General features: G+C 35.8%; 4 protein-coding genes across 4 annotated transcripts; 1 reads left to right on the top strand and 3 right to left on the bottom strand.

Moving 5' to 3' along the window:
• Nucleotides 1-338: 338 nt before the first annotated feature.
• LOC18052874 lies at nucleotides 339-4,589 on the top strand. Its single transcript, XM_006445975.2, has 12 exons — nucleotides 339-875; nucleotides 1,377-1,579; nucleotides 1,680-1,877; nucleotides 2,079-2,150; nucleotides 2,284-2,379; nucleotides 2,467-2,546; nucleotides 2,636-2,711; nucleotides 2,827-3,034; nucleotides 3,126-3,319; nucleotides 3,394-3,499; nucleotides 3,578-3,667; nucleotides 3,775-4,589. Exons 1-12 carry the CDS (start codon nucleotides 362-364, stop codon nucleotides 4,515-4,517), a joined length of 2,580 nt encoding a protein of 859 aa, XP_006446038.2. The 5' UTR covers nucleotides 339-361; the 3' UTR covers nucleotides 4,518-4,589.
• Nucleotides 4,590-9,484: 4,895 nt separating this feature from the next.
• Nucleotides 9,485-10,336, bottom strand: LOC112100838. The gene has a single exon (XM_024190681.1). It carries the CDS (start codon nucleotides 10,334-10,336, stop codon nucleotides 9,485-9,487), a length of 852 nt encoding a protein of 283 aa, XP_024046449.1.
• Nucleotides 10,337-13,764: 3,428 nt separating this feature from the next.
• LOC18052873 (DNA damage-repair/toleration protein DRT100) lies at nucleotides 13,765-14,934 on the bottom strand. Its single transcript, XM_006445974.2, has one exon. The coding sequence runs from the start codon at nucleotides 14,882-14,884 to the stop codon at nucleotides 13,775-13,777; it is 1,110 nt and encodes a 369-aa protein (XP_006446037.1). The 5' UTR covers nucleotides 14,885-14,934; the 3' UTR covers nucleotides 13,765-13,774.
• A 1,169-nt stretch (nucleotides 14,935-16,103) lies between these two features.
• Nucleotides 16,104-18,329, bottom strand: LOC18052872 (subtilisin-like protease SBT1.7). Its single transcript, XM_006445973.2, has one exon. The coding sequence runs from the start codon at nucleotides 18,327-18,329 to the stop codon at nucleotides 16,104-16,106; it is 2,226 nt and encodes a 741-aa protein (XP_006446036.2).
• Nucleotides 18,330-18,681: the final 352 nt, after the last annotated feature.

Below are 18,681 nucleotides of genomic sequence, written 5' to 3'. Positions count from 1 at the left end.
TATTGACTTTTGAGTAAAGGATGAGACAGTAGTTTTAGTAGATCAAAATAACCTCATCATTAACTTCATTAATAATTTCAAGACCCTATCTATAATTCAACTCGTGGATAAATAGTTTTGAAGTTGTAAATCAATCACATGCAACATTATTGCTCACGATAACATGATATACATGGATAGATAATAGAAAATATTTTACATAATCAGTAAGAAACAAGTTCCACGTATATTTGCACCATATCCGTAACAAGATATACTATATCCATGATTCTTCAACAACACTTTCTCTATATATATCACCACGGCTTTTGGGATAATCCATCATTTCATCTCTTTGATTCATCAACAAATAACAAATCAAATGAAGGGTTTTGAATTGCTTAACCTTTTTATTGTGTTGCTCTCGTGCATTTCAGCTTCGGCTAGGGAGTGTTCAAACAAATTACCAGAATCACACCAACTCAGATACCACCTCTTAACATCCAAAAATGAAACCTGGAAACAGGAAGTGCTCAATCACTATCATCTGACACCGTCAGATGACTCGGCGTGGTCGAGTCTGCTGCCGAGAAAGATCCTGAGAGAGGAAGAGGATGATGAGTTTAGCTGGGCAATGATGTACAGGAAAATGAAGAATCCTGGAGAGTTTAAGATTCCGGAAGATAAGTTTCTCGAGGATGTGTCATTGCACGATGTTCGGTTGGGAAAGGATTCAATGCATTGGCGAGCACAGCAAACGAATTTGGAGTATCTGTTGATGCTTGACGTGGACAGGCTGGTTTGGAGTTTTCGGAAAACAGCCGGTTTGCGGACGAAGGGAAATGCCTATGGCGGTTGGGAGGATCCAACTTCCCAGCTCCGGGGCCATTTTGTAGGTATGTATAAGTTTCACTCTTAGAGTACTATAACTTGGGACTGCTTTTGTGTTTTATCATGATTTGATCTTATGAGTCTGCTCAGTTTCAAATGTCCGGATTTTACAATGCCCTATAAAATCCATATCTAGACCTGAATATCATTAATTATTGCAGGTCAGTCTATTTAGTGTTACAATGCCCTATAGCATTATATTTAAAATTTGAAGTATGCAAACATCCGCTCTTTTTTGTTTTGATACATATTTTAGACTAACAAGCAGTATCATACAAACAAATTTCAATTAGATTCATGTCCTTCCAAAGATTCTTAATGCAAAGAATGTTCAAATGTGCCTTAAATTACTCCATGAAGAGATTTATTTTTTTTAGAGACTGAAATTGTATTTGTGGAATGTGCGTCATTATATGGATTTTTTTTTTCCCACATTGATAGTTATCCGAATTTTTTATTTCATATATGGCTTCAAATAGCTAACTTATTGCTTTTGGGTTCATAAGGGCACTACCTGAGTGCATCAGCACTTATGTGGGCAAGCACTCACAATGACACTCTCAAAGAGAAAATGTCTGCTGTGGTGTCTGCTCTGTCACACTGCCAGAAAAAAATTGGTTCTGGTTATCTCTCTGCTTTTCCATCTAGATACTTTGATCACTTAGAAGCTCTAAAGCCTGTCTGGGCTCCATATTATACCATTCACAAGGTAAAATCTAAATCACTTGCTTCACAGATTGGTTCAAGGTTTATGTAACACGTCTTAATCATGTAATTTTCTCTAATAACTATTCCACTGTGACTTGCAGATCTTGGCAGGCTTATTGGATCAATATAAATACGCCGATAATGCTCATGCTCTGAAGATGGCAACACGGATGGTTGAGTACTTCTACAACCGTGTTCAGAAAGTAATACGGAAGTACAGTGTGGCAAGGCATTGGCAATATCTTAATGAGGAACCCGGTGGCATGAATGATGTCCTATACAGGCTATTCAGCATAACGGTAGGCAATCTTATATGGTTCTTTAATTTACATTCTTCGAAAGGCGGCATTCTTCTTCAAATTTTCAATAAATTTTCTTGTTTGAGATCACTATCAGCATATTTGAACATAGTACACTAGTAGACTTTTTAATGTACAGGTGAGGAGCTGGGATTTATTATTAATTTGTATTCTAAAATGACTCTCTTTTACTTTTGCCAGAAAGATCCAAGGCATTTATTTTTGGCTCACCTCTTTGCCAAACCATGCTTTCTGGGATTACTTGCAGTACAGGTAACAATCATCTCTTTTTTCTTTTTCCTTTTTTCTTTTTTCTTTTTTCTTTTTTCTTTTTTACAGCCTCTATTCAAATATCATTTCTGGTATTGTGAGATTCAACATAAAAAGTTCTCTGTTGTACTTGTAGTCCAACGACATATCTGATTTTCATGTCAATACACATATCCCTCTTGTTATTGGAACACAAAGGCGGTATGAACTTACCGGCGAGCTACTTCACAAGGTAAATCGCCTAACATGAATACTCTGTTGTTGAATGAAATTACATGAAATTCTTTTAATTTTCAACTTATTTTTGGTATGTCTGAAGGAAATGGGAACTTTCTTCATGGATCTTGTTAACTCTTCACACACTTATGCAACTGGAGGAACATCGGTTGGAGAGTTCTGGTACTTCTTTATAAGGCAATTCATTTTTCATTTTTCTACCAATTGATCAACAAGCTAACTTTCATTCTGTTGTCTAAATCAATGAATAGGAGGGATCCAAAGCGATTGGCAACCACTCTCGGGACTAATAATGAAGAGTCATGCACAACTTATAACATGCTCAAGGTTTTCTAATTTTACTCTCCTTCCTTGAGAGCACAACATTCTTGCATTGTAACCATTCATTAGTTTTTATACTGAATTTGCATAAGACTCCACGAGGCCTGCTGCAATTTTGTAGGTTTCCCGCAACCTTTTTAGATGGACAAAAGAATCAGCTTATGCAGATTTTTATGAACGTGCCCTGATAAATGGTGTGCTCAGCATCCAACGAGGAACAAGTCCTGGAGTGATGATTTACATGCTTCCTTTAGGTCCCGGAAGTTCCAAGCAAACTGATAATGGATGGGGAACACCATTTGACTCGTTTTGGTGCTGCTATGGCACAGGTCTCAAGTTTCATTGCCCATTTTGCAATTTCATTCTTGTGTTCCTGAAATCCGTGAGTTCCTGAATGATCTGATTCTTGCTGCCTTGCAGGCATTGAGTCATTTTCGAAGTTAGGAGATTCAATTTATTTTGAAGAGAAAGGAAAAATTCCTGGTCTGTACATCATTCAGTATATATCAAGCTCATTTGATTGGAAATCTGGTCAGATAGTGCTAAATCAAAAAGTTGATCCTGTTGTTTCTTCGGATCCTTATCTTCGTATCACATTGACGTTCTCGCCAAAGGTACCGGCTACAGAAATTAGTGACTTCATACTTTTTCTAGTTTAATTGAAATTGATTTAAATATTGTAATGCAGGGGGCAGGTAAAGCATCAACCTTGAATTTGCGAATACCAAGCTGGTCAAATTCAAATGGTGCCAAGGCAATGTTAAATGGCCAGAGTTTGGCTCTACCTTCTCCAGGTTAGTAGTACTATAACAATGTCCTTGATTGCTTTCTATTATAATGACAAATGACAAACAGATGCAACCCTGATGCAGGAAATTCTCTCTCTGTCACTAAAACATGGAGCTCGGATGACAAATTAACCATTCACCTGCCTCTGAGTCTTTGGACAGAGGCTATTAAAGGTATATTTATCAGATGCTAACACCTGCATTTTTTATCATTTTTTTTTTGTTTTTTTAAATTTTTGGCTCAATGAATGATATTCAATTGACAATGTTTTCTTCTCCAGATGACCGGCCTAAGTATGCTTCACTTCAGGCAATTCTGTACGGTCCTTACCTGCTAGCGGGTCACAGCGAAGGAGACTGGAACATAACTAAGACAGCTAAATCTCTTTCGGACTGGATTACTCCAATTCCTGTCTCATATAATTCTCATCTGGTTACTTTTTCCAAGGAGTCCAGAAAATCAAAATTTGTCCTGACAAGCTCAAACCCATCCATTATCACAATGGAAAAATTCCATAAATTCGGCACTGACACTGCTGTTCGTGCAACTTTCAGACTCATAATCCTGGAGGATTCATCTTCCTTTAAATATTCATCATACAGAGATTTTATCGGCAAATCAGTAATGCTCGAACCATTTAGTCATCCAGGAATGCTTGTAGCGCCCAAAGGAAAACATCATGAACTTGTGGTCACAAATTCTTCAAGAGCTGAAGGCTCTTCCGTTTTCCGTCTTGTTTCCGGATTGGATGGAAAGGATAATACAGTGTCCTTGGAGTCAAAAAGCCATAAAGGTTGCTATGTGTATTCATTGAAGTCAGGCAAAAGCATGACCCTCAGGTGCCACAAAAAGTCTAAAAAGCCTAAATTTAACCATGCAGTCAGCTTTGTAATGGAGAAAGGAAAGAGCAAGTATCATCCTATTAGCTTTGTGGCAAAAGGAACTAATAGGAACTACCTTCTGGAGCCATTACTGAGCTTTAGAGATGAATCTTATACTGTTTACTTCAACATTCAAGCTTGAGAAACGAGCATTGAAGCACGTAATATAGATAGAATAGAATCCTAGTGCTAGTCTTATTTCTGATGTAACTGGATTCAGTTTATATCTTTAGAGAACTTGGAATCGTATTGAATTTAGAATCTTGAAGGAAATTTGATGATGATGATTATTAATATTTAGAATCTTGAATGGAATTTGGAGTCATTGTTAGTGCATTTTTTGTGTTCTCTAAATAAATGAATGGAAGTTGTGTGGTGCAATATCAAATATCAACTAGAAAGGGTGTGTTTATTAAGATCATTAAAATAAAAGAGGTGACTGAACCATAGTGAATTAGTTAATATCATTTACAATAGTATGAGATCTATTGTTTATGTTTTCCCCTATTTTGGCATGAAATCTCCATATAAACTAAATGATATCATACCCATTTCATATGTTGATATACTTTCAGAAAAAAAATAACGGTCTTGCTAATAGTTTAGCCAATTAAGATCTTTAGATTTAACTTGGTGATCGTGGCCTCGTATAGTTGTTGTTCCTTTCTTATCAAAAGATGCTAAGAACTTTGAAAGGAATTTAGATCTATCACAAATAAATGTAGGTAATTAAAAACTAAAAATTAATTACTTAATTAATTTTCCAGAAGTATTGTTTACCGTTACTGTTCACGATTACTGTTCACGATTACTGTTCACGATTACTGTTCACGATTACTGTTCATCTGCATCAAAAATATTAATTTTCTAAAAACACAATAAAATGCAGAAAATAAATGACACGGAGATTTTTATGTGGTTCGGATTAATCAATCTTACATCCACGAAGTCACGCCCAGATGAAAAGCAATTCACTAAGTTGAGATGTTGCAACCTATGGATTTACCAAACTTAAGACTCTCACTTACAGTTTATCACCATACAGTTCACTTAACCTTAAACTGAATCTACTTCTCTTGAATAATTGCTACCCCTCTTGATCCACGATTCTTAAGGCAGTTCGCAAAGTGATCAATAGTAATTTTTCAATACTTCAACGTCTAGTGATCTAAGATCCACATAAACTCTCCACAGAGATGAAAAGAAGATAAGAAACAAATCAACACAACATTATGCGCCAAATCCGGATTCTTTAGGGAGGAGGCCGAATTTTGCTTCTCTGGTTTATGCTCTGTGTTGTGCGATCTTCAATTGTGAAATACTTCTCTTTATATAGGCACTAGGGTTTCACCAAAATAGTAATTTTTAAAAGATTTGGATTCTTTCCAAATAAGAGTTTCTTTCCTCTTATGATTCTCATGAATCTGAATAGGAATAAATCTGATCTTCTTGCCTTACTTGTCTACCAAGAAATATCTAGAACATTTAATGACTTTCTGTTTGAACCAACTTCTTGCTCTTAAATAGATCTCATGCGCCAATTATAGAATCTCCATTAATTGACTTGCATGGAGCTTCTCAACTTTTTTGCTTCATGCATTTGATGAAGGGAAGAGCTGACTCTATTCGCCCTTGGTTTGTTTTAGAGTTTATTTCTTTATCCACTGACGAGGTTTAATTTTTCAAAAAAATAAATATATAATCATACCCAGATTTGCCGCCCAATCTGGCCAACAAATCCACCTGCAATAGACACAAAGCAAGCTGGTCATCCTTCGGCCTAGCGTGCCCACATGACACCGTGTCACGGAATTTATACAAGTACACTAATAATTATTTGCTCCTCTAAATGAAATCTAATAACACAAATGACATTGAAAATCAATTTGTAGAATCCTTTAGGGATTTGACAACCCATTTAATTTAATTTGATAATAATTTAACTATCACTTAAAGTGAGAAATGACTAGCCGCAACCATAGAAGTTCCTACACTTTTTTTGAAACATAAACCATTACAATCTCCGTGTGCAAGGGGCCTCCGTGTGCTATAAACCATATAATTAATAATAATTTAACCCCCACCAAGGCTATAAACCATTTGGGAACATGACTCGGGCTTTTTTCCCACTTTCTCTCTATATACATTTGAACACATATCAACAACATCTTCAGTGTAGCTTCTCATTGTCGGCAAGGATAATGACGGGCTTTGTGTTGTTTAATTTGTTGGAAAAGACTTATTTTTTCAAATTTAATAGGGTTTCTTAAGACACTCTATAAATTTATATTTTTCCCCCTTCCATAACCCTAATGTTTTTCATTACACTCTTACTCATACTCTAGGATTCAAACCTTTGTTTAAGAGAAAATCATAACGGTTGGTGAATTTACTCTCCTTATTCTCCACAAGTTTTCCTATCACTGTATTTAGGGTTCTAATTGGCATGATTTTAGATTATTACAAATCATAATGCATGATTTAGGATGTGTTTAAGTTCTGTTTAGGGCTTTGATTTATTGTTTAGTCTTGTTAATCAATTCTTAATGCATTAAGTACATTGGACAATTCTGGACAGTATGAGTATCTCGAAATTAAACATATATTTTCTGAACAATTGTTCTTAAGAACCTTATCTTTTTGAAAGCTAGACATGTAGGGCTTATTGAATAAATTTTGTTTCATGAGATTTGATTTCGTTTTCAATTTCATAGGTATTTTTGAAACAGACACTGCTGCATTGTAAAACTACGACTTAATCAGAATGACAAAATTCACAAAATTATTTGCAGTACCAAACGAATTCAAAAAATTCTGAAATTTTAAACATAGATTGATATGTGTGTCTAGTATCTACAGTTTTACTTCCAATAAGGTACTGGCTACAGTCAAAATATCTTATTTCTCAGACCCGACGTTTATAAATACCAATGAAAATTGGCAACAATAACTTCAAACTTCATATTTTTAGTTCATGCTGGATCTAACTTAATGCAGGGGCCAGGAGTAACATCTTTCTTGAATGTGCGGATACCATTTTGGGCAAATCCAAATGGTGCCAAGGCTACGTTAAATAATCAAAATTTGCCTCTACCGAGGCTCCAGGTATTGAATGGTTCAAACGTCCTCTTTTTTTTTTTTTTTTTTTAATCATTAGGATAATTTTGACTAATTGAGTTACATCGTTGGTGCAGACAATCATCTTTCTGTTACTAGAGCATGGAGCTCCGCTGACAAATTATTCATTCAGCTGCCAATTAATCTCTGGACAAAAGCTATTAAAGGTACCCTCATCGGTAAAATTTCACCTATACAAACTACAAAATACAAATGCTCTGTTCTTTTATTAGCATCATCATCATCATTATCATAATTATTATTGTTTTTCCCAGATGATCGGCCAATGTATGCCTCTGCCTCACATCAGCAATATTTTACGGTCCTTATTTGCTTGCCGGTTACTCTAGGGGGGACTTTGAGATCAAGATAGGACCAGTTAAATCTCTTACACAATGGATTACTCCAGTTCCTCCATCATACAATTCTGCCCTTGTTACTTTCTCACAACAGTCTGGCAGGTCAAGTTTTGTCTTAATGAAAAACCAATCTGTCACAGTGTAGCCCTTGCCTCAACCTGGTTCCGGTGGTGGTGTTTATGCCACTTTCAGACTCATCTCAACTGATCCTTCGCCCACAAATTTCACGACAGTAAAAGATGATCGGAAAATCAGTTATGCCAGAGCCATTTGATGTTCCAGGATTGCTTTTAATGCAACAAGGTAACAGTTTATAACCTCGTGGTCTCAAAACGTCCCGGAAATTTTGTTTTCCAAGTAAATCCTGGATTGGATGGTAGGGCTGATACTGAATCTTTGGAGTCAATAAGTCGTAAGGGCTGCTTCGTGTATAGTGGTGTTACCTTGAATGCGGGGACAATCCTGAAGCTCAGCTGCATAATAGCAGAAGCTGGATTCAAACAGGCAGCTAGCTTTATAATGCAAAGGGAATGAATCAGTGTAATCCTCTCAGCTTTGTGGCAAAAGGAACAAACAGGAATTGCCTTCTGGCACCATTAATGATATTTAGAGATGAAACCGATACTGTTTGTTTCAACATTACTCCTAAAGGGATCGTGGGACAGGATCATAGAGTCAGTAGTCATTTTTTTTATAGTGTTAGATATATTCTTTGAGTTTAGGCTGGTAAATTTTGTTAATGCTGTCCTAAGGACAGGGCATTAAGTTAATAAAAAATAATGTTTAATTCTTTATATAAAATCTAATTTTTAATATAACCACATATTTATCTACTTACTTTACTTTTGTTACATTCTAGTCCTTTTATGTGACAGTCACCTATGTAAATATTTAAAATATAATTAGAAAAGCTTAAAACCTTAGAAAAAGAATGAAGGGTTTTGTGTTCTATGGTGAGATTATATTTTTTCAAAAATTAAATTAGTTCGGCCTCACAATTTTGTCTCACTATAGGATCTACTATGCATCCCACTAAATGATGAATCATGATTGTTTGGGTATACTATCTCTCTCTTCATTGGAAGGACTAGAACACGTGAGATGTGACACTGAACCCACACAATTTGGCTCTTTATAATTGTGCAAAAAGCGAACACATCATTTAAAAAAAAAAAAAAGTAGAGTATCTCCCCACACCATTAGATCTTATCTACTCTAGGAACTTCGGTCTCAGTATTTGTTCCTCTATCCCTCATTATGATATATTACATAATATATTGTAAAATTTGAAGGTGTCAGTAATAGAAAACTTGCAAGACAAACGAAAAATTAGAGATTTTCAATAGAGAGTACGACCACTATACCAAATAAAAACAGCCCTGCATTGTGTACATATATATACACACACAGCCTGAATATTTGTTGATATTGCCTTCTGATTCGAATTCTTATTGTTACTATGCCTAGAAAGATCTAAAGCACATGAAATATTGAATCACTTAATAAAGGTCAATGCGCAGTGAATTTAACTTTAGAAAATATTCTGAGAACAACATAGAAGAAATTAATAGCATAACACAAAGCAAATTAAAGCATCCTTAAAGCCAAATTATTCTCTCCCACAGCAAATAAACTAGAAACCCGAGCGAACGCTGTCCATGCCTTGATGGTGGTGCAGAAAATACCAAAAATTCATTTTCGGAGAAACATTCTCCGGGCAAATAGGAATGTCTGCCGCTTTCTTACCATCTAAAGATATCTCTGAACAAGTTTTTGAGATGAATGGAAGTTGATAAATGAAGTTGCTTCTCCTTCCCCACTTGGTCGCGTTGCACAATCTTGCACTCATCTTATATCCCATGAACAAAGATTCATCGCCCAAGCTCTCCATCTCCCTCCATTTCATATTTGCAAAATCTATCCAGTAAACTTTAAATCCGGGCAAGTTTCCGGAATCAATTATCAACAACTTATCTTTCGAGACCCCGAGTCTTGTACGTTTGATCCTCAGTGCTGGGGTGCCCTTCAGATTAAGAACCAACAATTCGCAGCAACTTAAATCGAATACCCCAATGCGAAAATCACTCGTTAGAGCGAAAATCCTGCCTTTGAAGATAACAATTTCCATGACGATCTGGGGATTACTTGGGCCAGAAGAGCAACTGAGCCACGCGTTGTATCCACTTACGCAGAAACACACGTTGGAACTCCAACGTGTGCGAGAAAGCACAGCAATGAGAAAACGACCAGGATACGATTCAATGGAAGCAACAATGGCTTGATCATACCTGTACCATTGATTGATTGGTTGGGGCACTTTAGAGAATTTCAGTTCTTGGCCTGTGATAGGATTTTTTATCCAAATGTTCCTGATATTATCTCCAAAGATCAAGAAACCACTTGATACGCCAAGCCAGTTGTTGCGATAGAAATTACTCCTTCCTCTTGTTGTAATGAAACTCATCAATGGGGCTTGTGATGCCATAATGTGTTTGGTTTCTAGGAAACTCTTTCTCCATTCGTGGCATACATAGCTGAAGGCCAGAAAATCGGCAAGGTTGAGTTTGTTGCAGATGAAATACAGAAGGTCTTTTGGAAGATTGGCCCAATCACAGCAGCCATTGTATTTTCTCTTTCGGCTTGCTGTTAATGCAGTAATAATTAATAGATGTTTAAATAACAAACAGAATGACCCAAAAAAAGAAAATTTATAGTCAAGCATAAGAATCAGATAAATAAATGTAGTGCAATTTAATTCATTTTAAGACTTCAAATTTATTATTTTAAGGGGAAATTTTGAACAACTATAAATTAATTGTCCTTATTTTAAAATATTTAATTTTGACATGTCCCTAAAGTTTAGGTGGATTTTGTACCTCCGCCATTTCCATTATAATCATTCAAGATAGTAATTTTAAAATACATAAAGAGATAATACAACTAATATATACATGTACAATATGTATAATTGAATTTTGTATAAGGGAAATTATCATTCTCATACCCTTAGTTTACTCCGTTATAAAAAATACTACAACACTTTGAGGGTATATCAATCGTCCACCCTAAGTTGATAAATTATATCTGTCGTCCACCAAACCGTTACTTGCCGTTTAAATAGGATGACGTCAGAGGGATAATTTGGCTTTTTCATATGATACAAGTGATAATTTAAGGGTATACAAGTGATAATAAGAGAATTTAAGGGTATACAAGTGATAATTTTCCTTTAATTTAAGTTTCAAGAGTAAAATCGTCAATTCTCTATAATTCCGTTAACTTTCAAACGGCAGCTAACGGTTTGGTGGTTGGCAGATAGCTTTTGTCAATTTAAGGTGGACGATTGATACACCCTCAAAGTGTTGTAGTATTTTTTATAACAGAGCAAATATAGGGTATAAGAATGATAATTTCCCTTTGTATAACTATCACTTGCATGTTGGTTTTTTAAAATAATTGCATACATAAAATAATATCATTTGTTTATTATATGGTTAACATAGTAACTCAAAGGTATTTTAAATTTTCTCCATTCGAAAAACGGGTTTGGGGACCCTTAGACATACTCAAGGAGAAATCTTGTGGATACCCAATCCCCATATAGCTTATTATTTGCTCCAAACTTAATTTAATAAACTTCATTTTAAGCTTCCAACAAAAAATTAAAAAATAAAATTTTAAACTAAATTAAAACATAATTACTTAACAACTAATTAGTATCACAAAAAAAAATAAACAAAAGATCTTCCAAAATTCTCTGTCAAATTAAGATCACGTGGTAACGACTTGTGCTTATATATTTAAGTAGATTAACTTTTAAAATCATTAAGCACTAAGCAGTTTAATTAACACAACAAGAATAGATAATCATGATCTGTAACTATAAAACGAACATTCAACAACACCTGAGGTTGCTGATGATTGCAATTGTGGCCGTAGATCATAGCGATTACTGCCGCCTCTCTCTCGTTTTTGCATCTCTGTTACAAATAATCTCATCAAATTAGGTTTTGTAATGCTTTAAATTTGGGTAAATGTATCAAATTTTGAAATCATAGAGTACCAAGTAATTTGACACCACAACAATAGATAATCATGATTTTCAACTACATAAGGAGTATTCAATGATACCTGAAGTTGAGGATATTGTGGTTACAAATTATATTGATTACTGTCGCCTCTCTCTCGTTTTGCAACTCTATTACAGAAATTTTAATCAAATTAAGGTCTGTAACGTTTATATAATGTAGTAAGCGTATCAACTTGTAAAACTTGTCAATGAGTTGTGATTGTTCATTTTTAGTTACTCTATTATAACAAATAATTCAATGCATAAAGTTGACAAATTGAGATAGGTCTTATTAGCAAAATATCAATTCACATTATTTACATATGGTTATATGGAAAAAGACAACGAAACTCTCACGGTTTGGTAAAATTATTACGGAAACACCCTTGTTTAGAGAAATGAAATTTTTTTTTCAACAATTATGCCAAAATGAAATACATTTGCATCATTATAGTTATATTAATCATTCTCAAGTGTAAGCGCCCGCATCTCAAATCTACATTTTGAAAAATTCAAACACCCACGCTAGAGAAGGATCTTATAATCAAATAGTATACTTATCCTAAAAGCGATTTATGTGATAGTTTCTGAAAAATAAAGAAATCTCTCCTTAATCATTTCATTGAATCATATGAGTCACGTTATCATTTTCCTTTTATATTTTATTTATTAAACAAGATAAGGATGTCATTGTCATTTTCTCTTTACATATTATCTATCAGACAACATAGAGCATCGTTGTCATTTTCTCTTTCCATATTATCTATCAAACAACATAGGATGTCGTTGTCATTTTTCCTTTATATATTACCTAAGTAAAAACCTTAAGGTGGTGTTTGGTTGGGAGTAGAGAAGGGAGGAAAAGAAAGTAATTTAGATTCTATTTTTATTTTTATTGTTTGGTTGGACAAAATATATAAGAATTTAATTTCCATTAGAATTTAATATTCATCATAATGTAAAATTTAAATTCGACACCAAGTAGTAAAGAATTTAAATTCCTCTTATGTTGAAAACTAAAGTTTCCAAAATTACCCTTTAACTTTTTAACTTATTTAATGCCATTAATTATTACTATTTATAATTTTATTTTATTAATTTAATATTATGAATAATTATATATTAATTAAAATTAATAAATGATTTAAGATACCTAACAAAATAAATAAACTTATTTATTTATTTATTTAATATGAAAATATAAAAATATAAATTAATTGTCACTAGACCTCTGCCGGACTGCCGTCGGACGTTGTCGAAAAGTCACCGGAAAGACGTCGGACCACCATTTTATTATATATATATATATATATAGAGAGAGAGAGAGAGAGAGAGAGAGAGACACGGACACACATAATATTATATTTCAGTACTAATATAAATAGTTTAATATTTAAGATAAATGGTAAATTTGTCTAAAGAAAAAAAAATTAATTCCTTTCCTTACTAAATTTTATATCAAACAAAATAATAAAATCTAATATCACTACTCTCCTCCACTCCTTTATTCTCATTTCCCTTCAATTCCACTCTTTTCTCTCCTCCCATTTCTTCAAACCAAACATAGCCTAAGAGCGTGATCGAAATTAGAGATGAGCAATAGGTTGGACGATGCTAACAAATTAAGTTCGATATAATATTATAGTCACAACAATTAGTGTATTGCATGAACATGTAACTATTTTAAATACAAATTTGATTACAAATAAAATACAGACCTTTCTAATTCGCGATTATTTAAAAAAAATCTTAATCCAAATAAACAAATATAACCATTTTTTCATGTTACATAGAGATACAAACATATTATGACGAAATTTCGGGATCAAATCCTATCTCGCCCGAGTTATTATCTTAACAAGCATTAAGCAACGGCTTCCCACATAAACATTTATTGCTCTCAAAAGACGATGCATCAAGGTGATCGAACGGCGAACCGGCCGGAATCTTCCCACAGAGATTATTATGACTCAAATCTAAATACCCGATATACGATGTGCCGGACAAAGTTCTGGGAATCGGCCCGCTCAATTTGTTGTACGATAAATCAAGCACCATAAAATAAGATTTCGGCCCGAAAGCGTCCGGTATTTTCCCTTCAAGCGAGGTTTTACTGAGATTTAGATTGTTGACCCCAGAAGTCAATAAACTCGCTGGTATGACGCCCGACAGTCGGTTAAAATCAAGATTAAGCGTTGACAAATCTGGCATTTTACCTAACGAAGCTGGTATCGGCCCCGATATTTGGTTGGTCGACAAGTCCAAATCGGTCAGACGATAAACTCTAGAAATCGAACTTGGGATCGTCCCCGAAATCTGATTCCCAGACAGCAAAGCCCGGCTCAACATATGGAGTCGCCCGAAACAAGCCGGGATCGGCCCCGAAATTCTATTGTTGCGTACATCTAGATGCATCAAGCTAGAAAGATTACCAATGGAACCAGGAATCGGACCCGATACGTAGTTATCGGCGATATTTAACACAGAAAGTCTGTGAAGCTTCCCGATATCTCGGGGAATCTCGCCCGATATCTTGTTTCCGGTTAAATCAAGAATACGGAGAAAGGGGAGTGAAGTAATGCAGGGTGGGATTTCGCCGGAGATGCCTTCCCAGTCGGTGAGTGTTAAGCTGGAGAGGTGCGGGAGTTTACACACAGCGGACGAGATAAACCCGGTCATGTACCCGGTTCTGTGGGCCCGTTGGAATATCGGGTCCTCGGACTTGCCGCGTAGGGTGATCTCAGCGACCTGGTGTGTTTCCAGGTCGCAACTAACGCCGTACCAGTTGTGGCAACAGTCGTTACCCGTCCAAGAATTAAAGATGCCTATGTAAGGCTCGTGGAGGGCAGATTTGAAGGCTGAAAGTGCTGCCCGGTCTGACGGCGGGCAGCAGTTAACGACGAAAGAACTAACAGCGAGGAAGATTATCAGTAGCTCTGTACTGTGAAACGCGACACCAGCCATGTTGTTTGGTTTGATCCAAAACGCTGAGTTTTGTTACGTTGGGGAGTGAGGTGATGGTGGGTTGAGCATGGAAGTGTGAGCAAACGTCCTTATTATATAATAGAGATATTTTTAGGACGATTTTGCCCCTAACGTGGAATTTAGCTGATGCTTCGTGATCGGGCCTGCCACATGACTTGAAAATTATAGTGTTTCTTGTATTTGACATTTGCAAATGATTGTTCGGACTAGGGTTTATCCAGGGATGAAGCCAGACTTTTAAGAAGATTCTCTACTTGGATAACAGAACCAATTATTTCTTAATGTATTAAGAATTTATATCTCAGTACTTATACGAGTCGTGATAATCACGGTTAAGATTTAATTACACATATATTTCTATTTAAGAAAAATAATAAACAAACACAAGGGACGACAAAATTAATTAATGGCAACAGTATAGTCAGTATTAATCTCCATCATGTTTACAGATCTATAAATAAAGTGATTGAATTTGTCAAGAATCACGATTGTTTTTTGTCACCATCTTGTCTAATTTTTTAAGCTAAATATTAGTGTCTTTATCTAATAACTATCAACAAATCCTTAGATCAAAGTGAATAAGTGTAAAATAACAGCAGAAGCAGCCCATGGAGTATTGAAAAACAATCTTGTTCAAGATTGCCTTGCACTGACTTGTTCCAAGGATTTTTCTTTTAAAGTCGAAAAGATTCCTATGCAAATCAAAGCAATGCTCCTTAAGAAATCATGACAAAGAGTTCATTATTTTGAGAAAATCCTTTAAAAAAAAAAGATTCTGTAAGAGAGTTCATTATTAATTCCTCAAGTCTTTCTACCAAACCGAGCTACACTTTTACTATGCAATTCATACTATTTTGAGAAACAAAATGGTAGTTTCCAAAGTCTCTCATCAGATACATCAGACAACTAAATGTTTTCTATTGCGACCAAAAAAAAAAAAAAACAGGTATACGTCTCTTGAAAAATAGTAGGTCAAACAATTCTAGCTATAATTTATTGAAGAATTTTCATTACAATTTTCCTTTTTGATCAACAATTTTGTTGGCCAATTGTCCATGAAAATCAATAATAATTATGAAATAATGTCGTCAATGTTCCACAATCACAACCATCGAAACTACCTTCCCTCCTTGTTCAAAATGTTTTATGTATGTGATTTTTTTTAATAAATCACCTAATCCGCTATTCTCTGTATTCATCATTCAAAACTGATTGCAATTGGGCTCTTCACGGTATATTTATCAGAAACCCAGCTCAAATACGCTTGTGCAGAAGATGCATTAGTATTTCCTGTTCTAGTGAATGTCACCGAGTATGTCACCTTTTGATTTTTCGCTGCGAAGGATATATTATGGGGTTGTACAGTAATCTCCACTCCTTCAGGGGCAACAATTTGGCGAGTGTAGAATGATTTAGCTTTTCCAACGTTTGTTACTGTTCTATGATATGTCTGAGGACTATACCCCAATTTGATGGAAAATGAAGGATAATTTAGTTCTGCTTCTGGTATGCTTGATACTTTTGCGCATTGAACTTCACGATCCACAATGCTTTGCACCTGTTCGTCTGTGTAATTCAAGCCACATAAATAAGGAATGTAATCATCGGGCTGGATATCGTAAACAAGTCCTGGATCATTTGCTTTTGATGGGTTAACCTGGCCTGCACCAACTGCATACAGATCAGCTGGAAGACGAGTGCAATCAAGAATTGGCTTGCCTTCAAGGTTTACTGTATCAGCAGTAGTCATCATGGCAGATTTTATAGCAGCATGTGACCAGTTAGGATGAGCACTTTTGAGCAAAGCTGCTACACCACTAAGATGCGGGCAAGCCATTGATGTGCCTGAAACTATGTCAAATGTGTATACTCTATTTGCTAGGGGGTCCACAGTAGTTTTCCAGGCAGCTATAATGTTCAGGCCAGGTCCAATAATGTCTGGCTTCAAGATTCCAGGGCTTATTCTGCTGGGTCCTCTTCCAGAGAAAGCAACAACCTGAGGAGCAGATCCTGCGCCAATTACAGTTCCTTTCATCACTAATGCAGCAGTTGGCGACGATGTTGAATTTATGTAGGCTTTTATGCTCTCCGAAACTGCATGACTTACACGCACATTTGGAAGCGAATTACGTTGGATTAAAGTAGAGTCACCAAAAAGTTCGTCATTCATTAAAATCATGGCAGCACCACCAGCATTCAAGACATCATCTCCAGATGCACCTCTTTGGCATAATACTACTTTGCCTTTGACATCAACACTTTTTAAAGTTTCCGGTGAGCAGAATGTTGTTGTCGAATGATTCCTTGCGTCAGGATAAACAAGAGGTAATCGCTTGGAAGGGATATCTGTCCATTGCCAAAGTGCCTCACCGTCGTATGTTTCTTGATTTCCGAGCCGAACCGATATAGTTATGCCTCTGTCAATGGTGCTTGCTCCCACAGTAAGCATCCATGGAGCGTCATTAACTAAAGTATAATGATTTGGTCCAGAATTCCCTGCCGCAATACTGACAAAAATGCCTCTCCGAATTGCTTCAAATGTTGCTTTTGCAATTCCGTTATCATAGAATTGCGATAAACCAAGGCCGAATGAAAGAGAAAGCACATCAACACCATCTTCAATAGCAGCGTCAATTCCTGCAATAACTGCACTCTCGGGACAATAGACGTTGGGATTACAAACTTTGTACACTGCCAAGTGAGCTAAAGGCGCCATGCCTACTGCGGTTCCATTGGCTTGGCCAAATATATTTGCACCATGCACGAAGTTCCCAGCGGCCGTGCTTGCCGTATGGGTTCCATGCCCAGTATAATCAATAGCAGAGCCATCTTTGCCACAAAAAAAATTTCTTACCCCAATTAGCTTATTATTACAAGTCGCCCCTACTAATTCACATTTTCCTCTCCACTTTGCTGGTGGTGGAGGCATGCCTTCGTCATTAAATGAAGGATGACCAGGTGTTATGCCTGTGTCCAAAACTCCAATAATTACTCCTTTTCCGAAATTCGAATCTTTCCAAAATCCTGAACTTCTATGCAAACCCAAGAAGTTAGGAGTGTGGGTTGTGTGTAGATGCAATGTATTTTCAACACGGGCTGATATAAACCCCTTCTTTGTTTCCATGGCCTTTACTTCCTCTGCTGTCAATCTTGCAGCAAAACCCGAGATCACATTCTTATAGAAATACAACATCCGTGATGATTGATTACGATCGTGATCGCTTGAGTTCGAGATTGTAGCTTCTGGCAAGAATGAACGGTACCAGCTGTCTAAATCACCTTGCTCTGGCTTTTGCACGTAAATTATGTAGGTTTGTAATCCATCTTTGTCACTTTCATTGCTAGCACGCACAGCAATTATTGCTGGGGAGAAATTGATTATGATAAAAACGAGACTAACTAAAACGGCTCCCGTGTTTAACATTTTACCACTCATTATTCTCTCAATATGATACAAAGAATCGGAAAGTGTTAATGTTCTGATGAGTTTATGCATGAATTAATCCCATGCACACGCACATATATATAGTGTATAATAGAGAAAGAGATAACACAAATTACTAACAAGAAGCTAGCACACAGTTGTGAATGAATTTTAAAATAGATGGAACATATGTCATCATATGGGGTTGTGAATTTTTATTAGGATTTGGTAATACCCGCTACGTTATGTCGTTATGCGGTTAATAACGATTAACAAAATATATGTATAACTTTATGTTACGCTAAATTTTGGGGGTAAGTTTGGCTAATTACAGTTTAATTTATTAAACAAT

The sequence above is a fragment of the Citrus clementina genome, unplaced genomic scaffold (genome assembly GCF_000493195.1).
Source record: "Citrus clementina cultivar Clemenules unplaced genomic scaffold, Citrus_clementina_v1.0 scaffold_2, whole genome shotgun sequence".
NCBI lineage: Eukaryota > Viridiplantae > Streptophyta > Magnoliopsida > Sapindales > Rutaceae > Citrus > Citrus x clementina.
The sequence above is the reverse complement of the archived record's forward strand: the minus strand, read 5'-3'. Positions and strand labels throughout refer to the sequence as shown.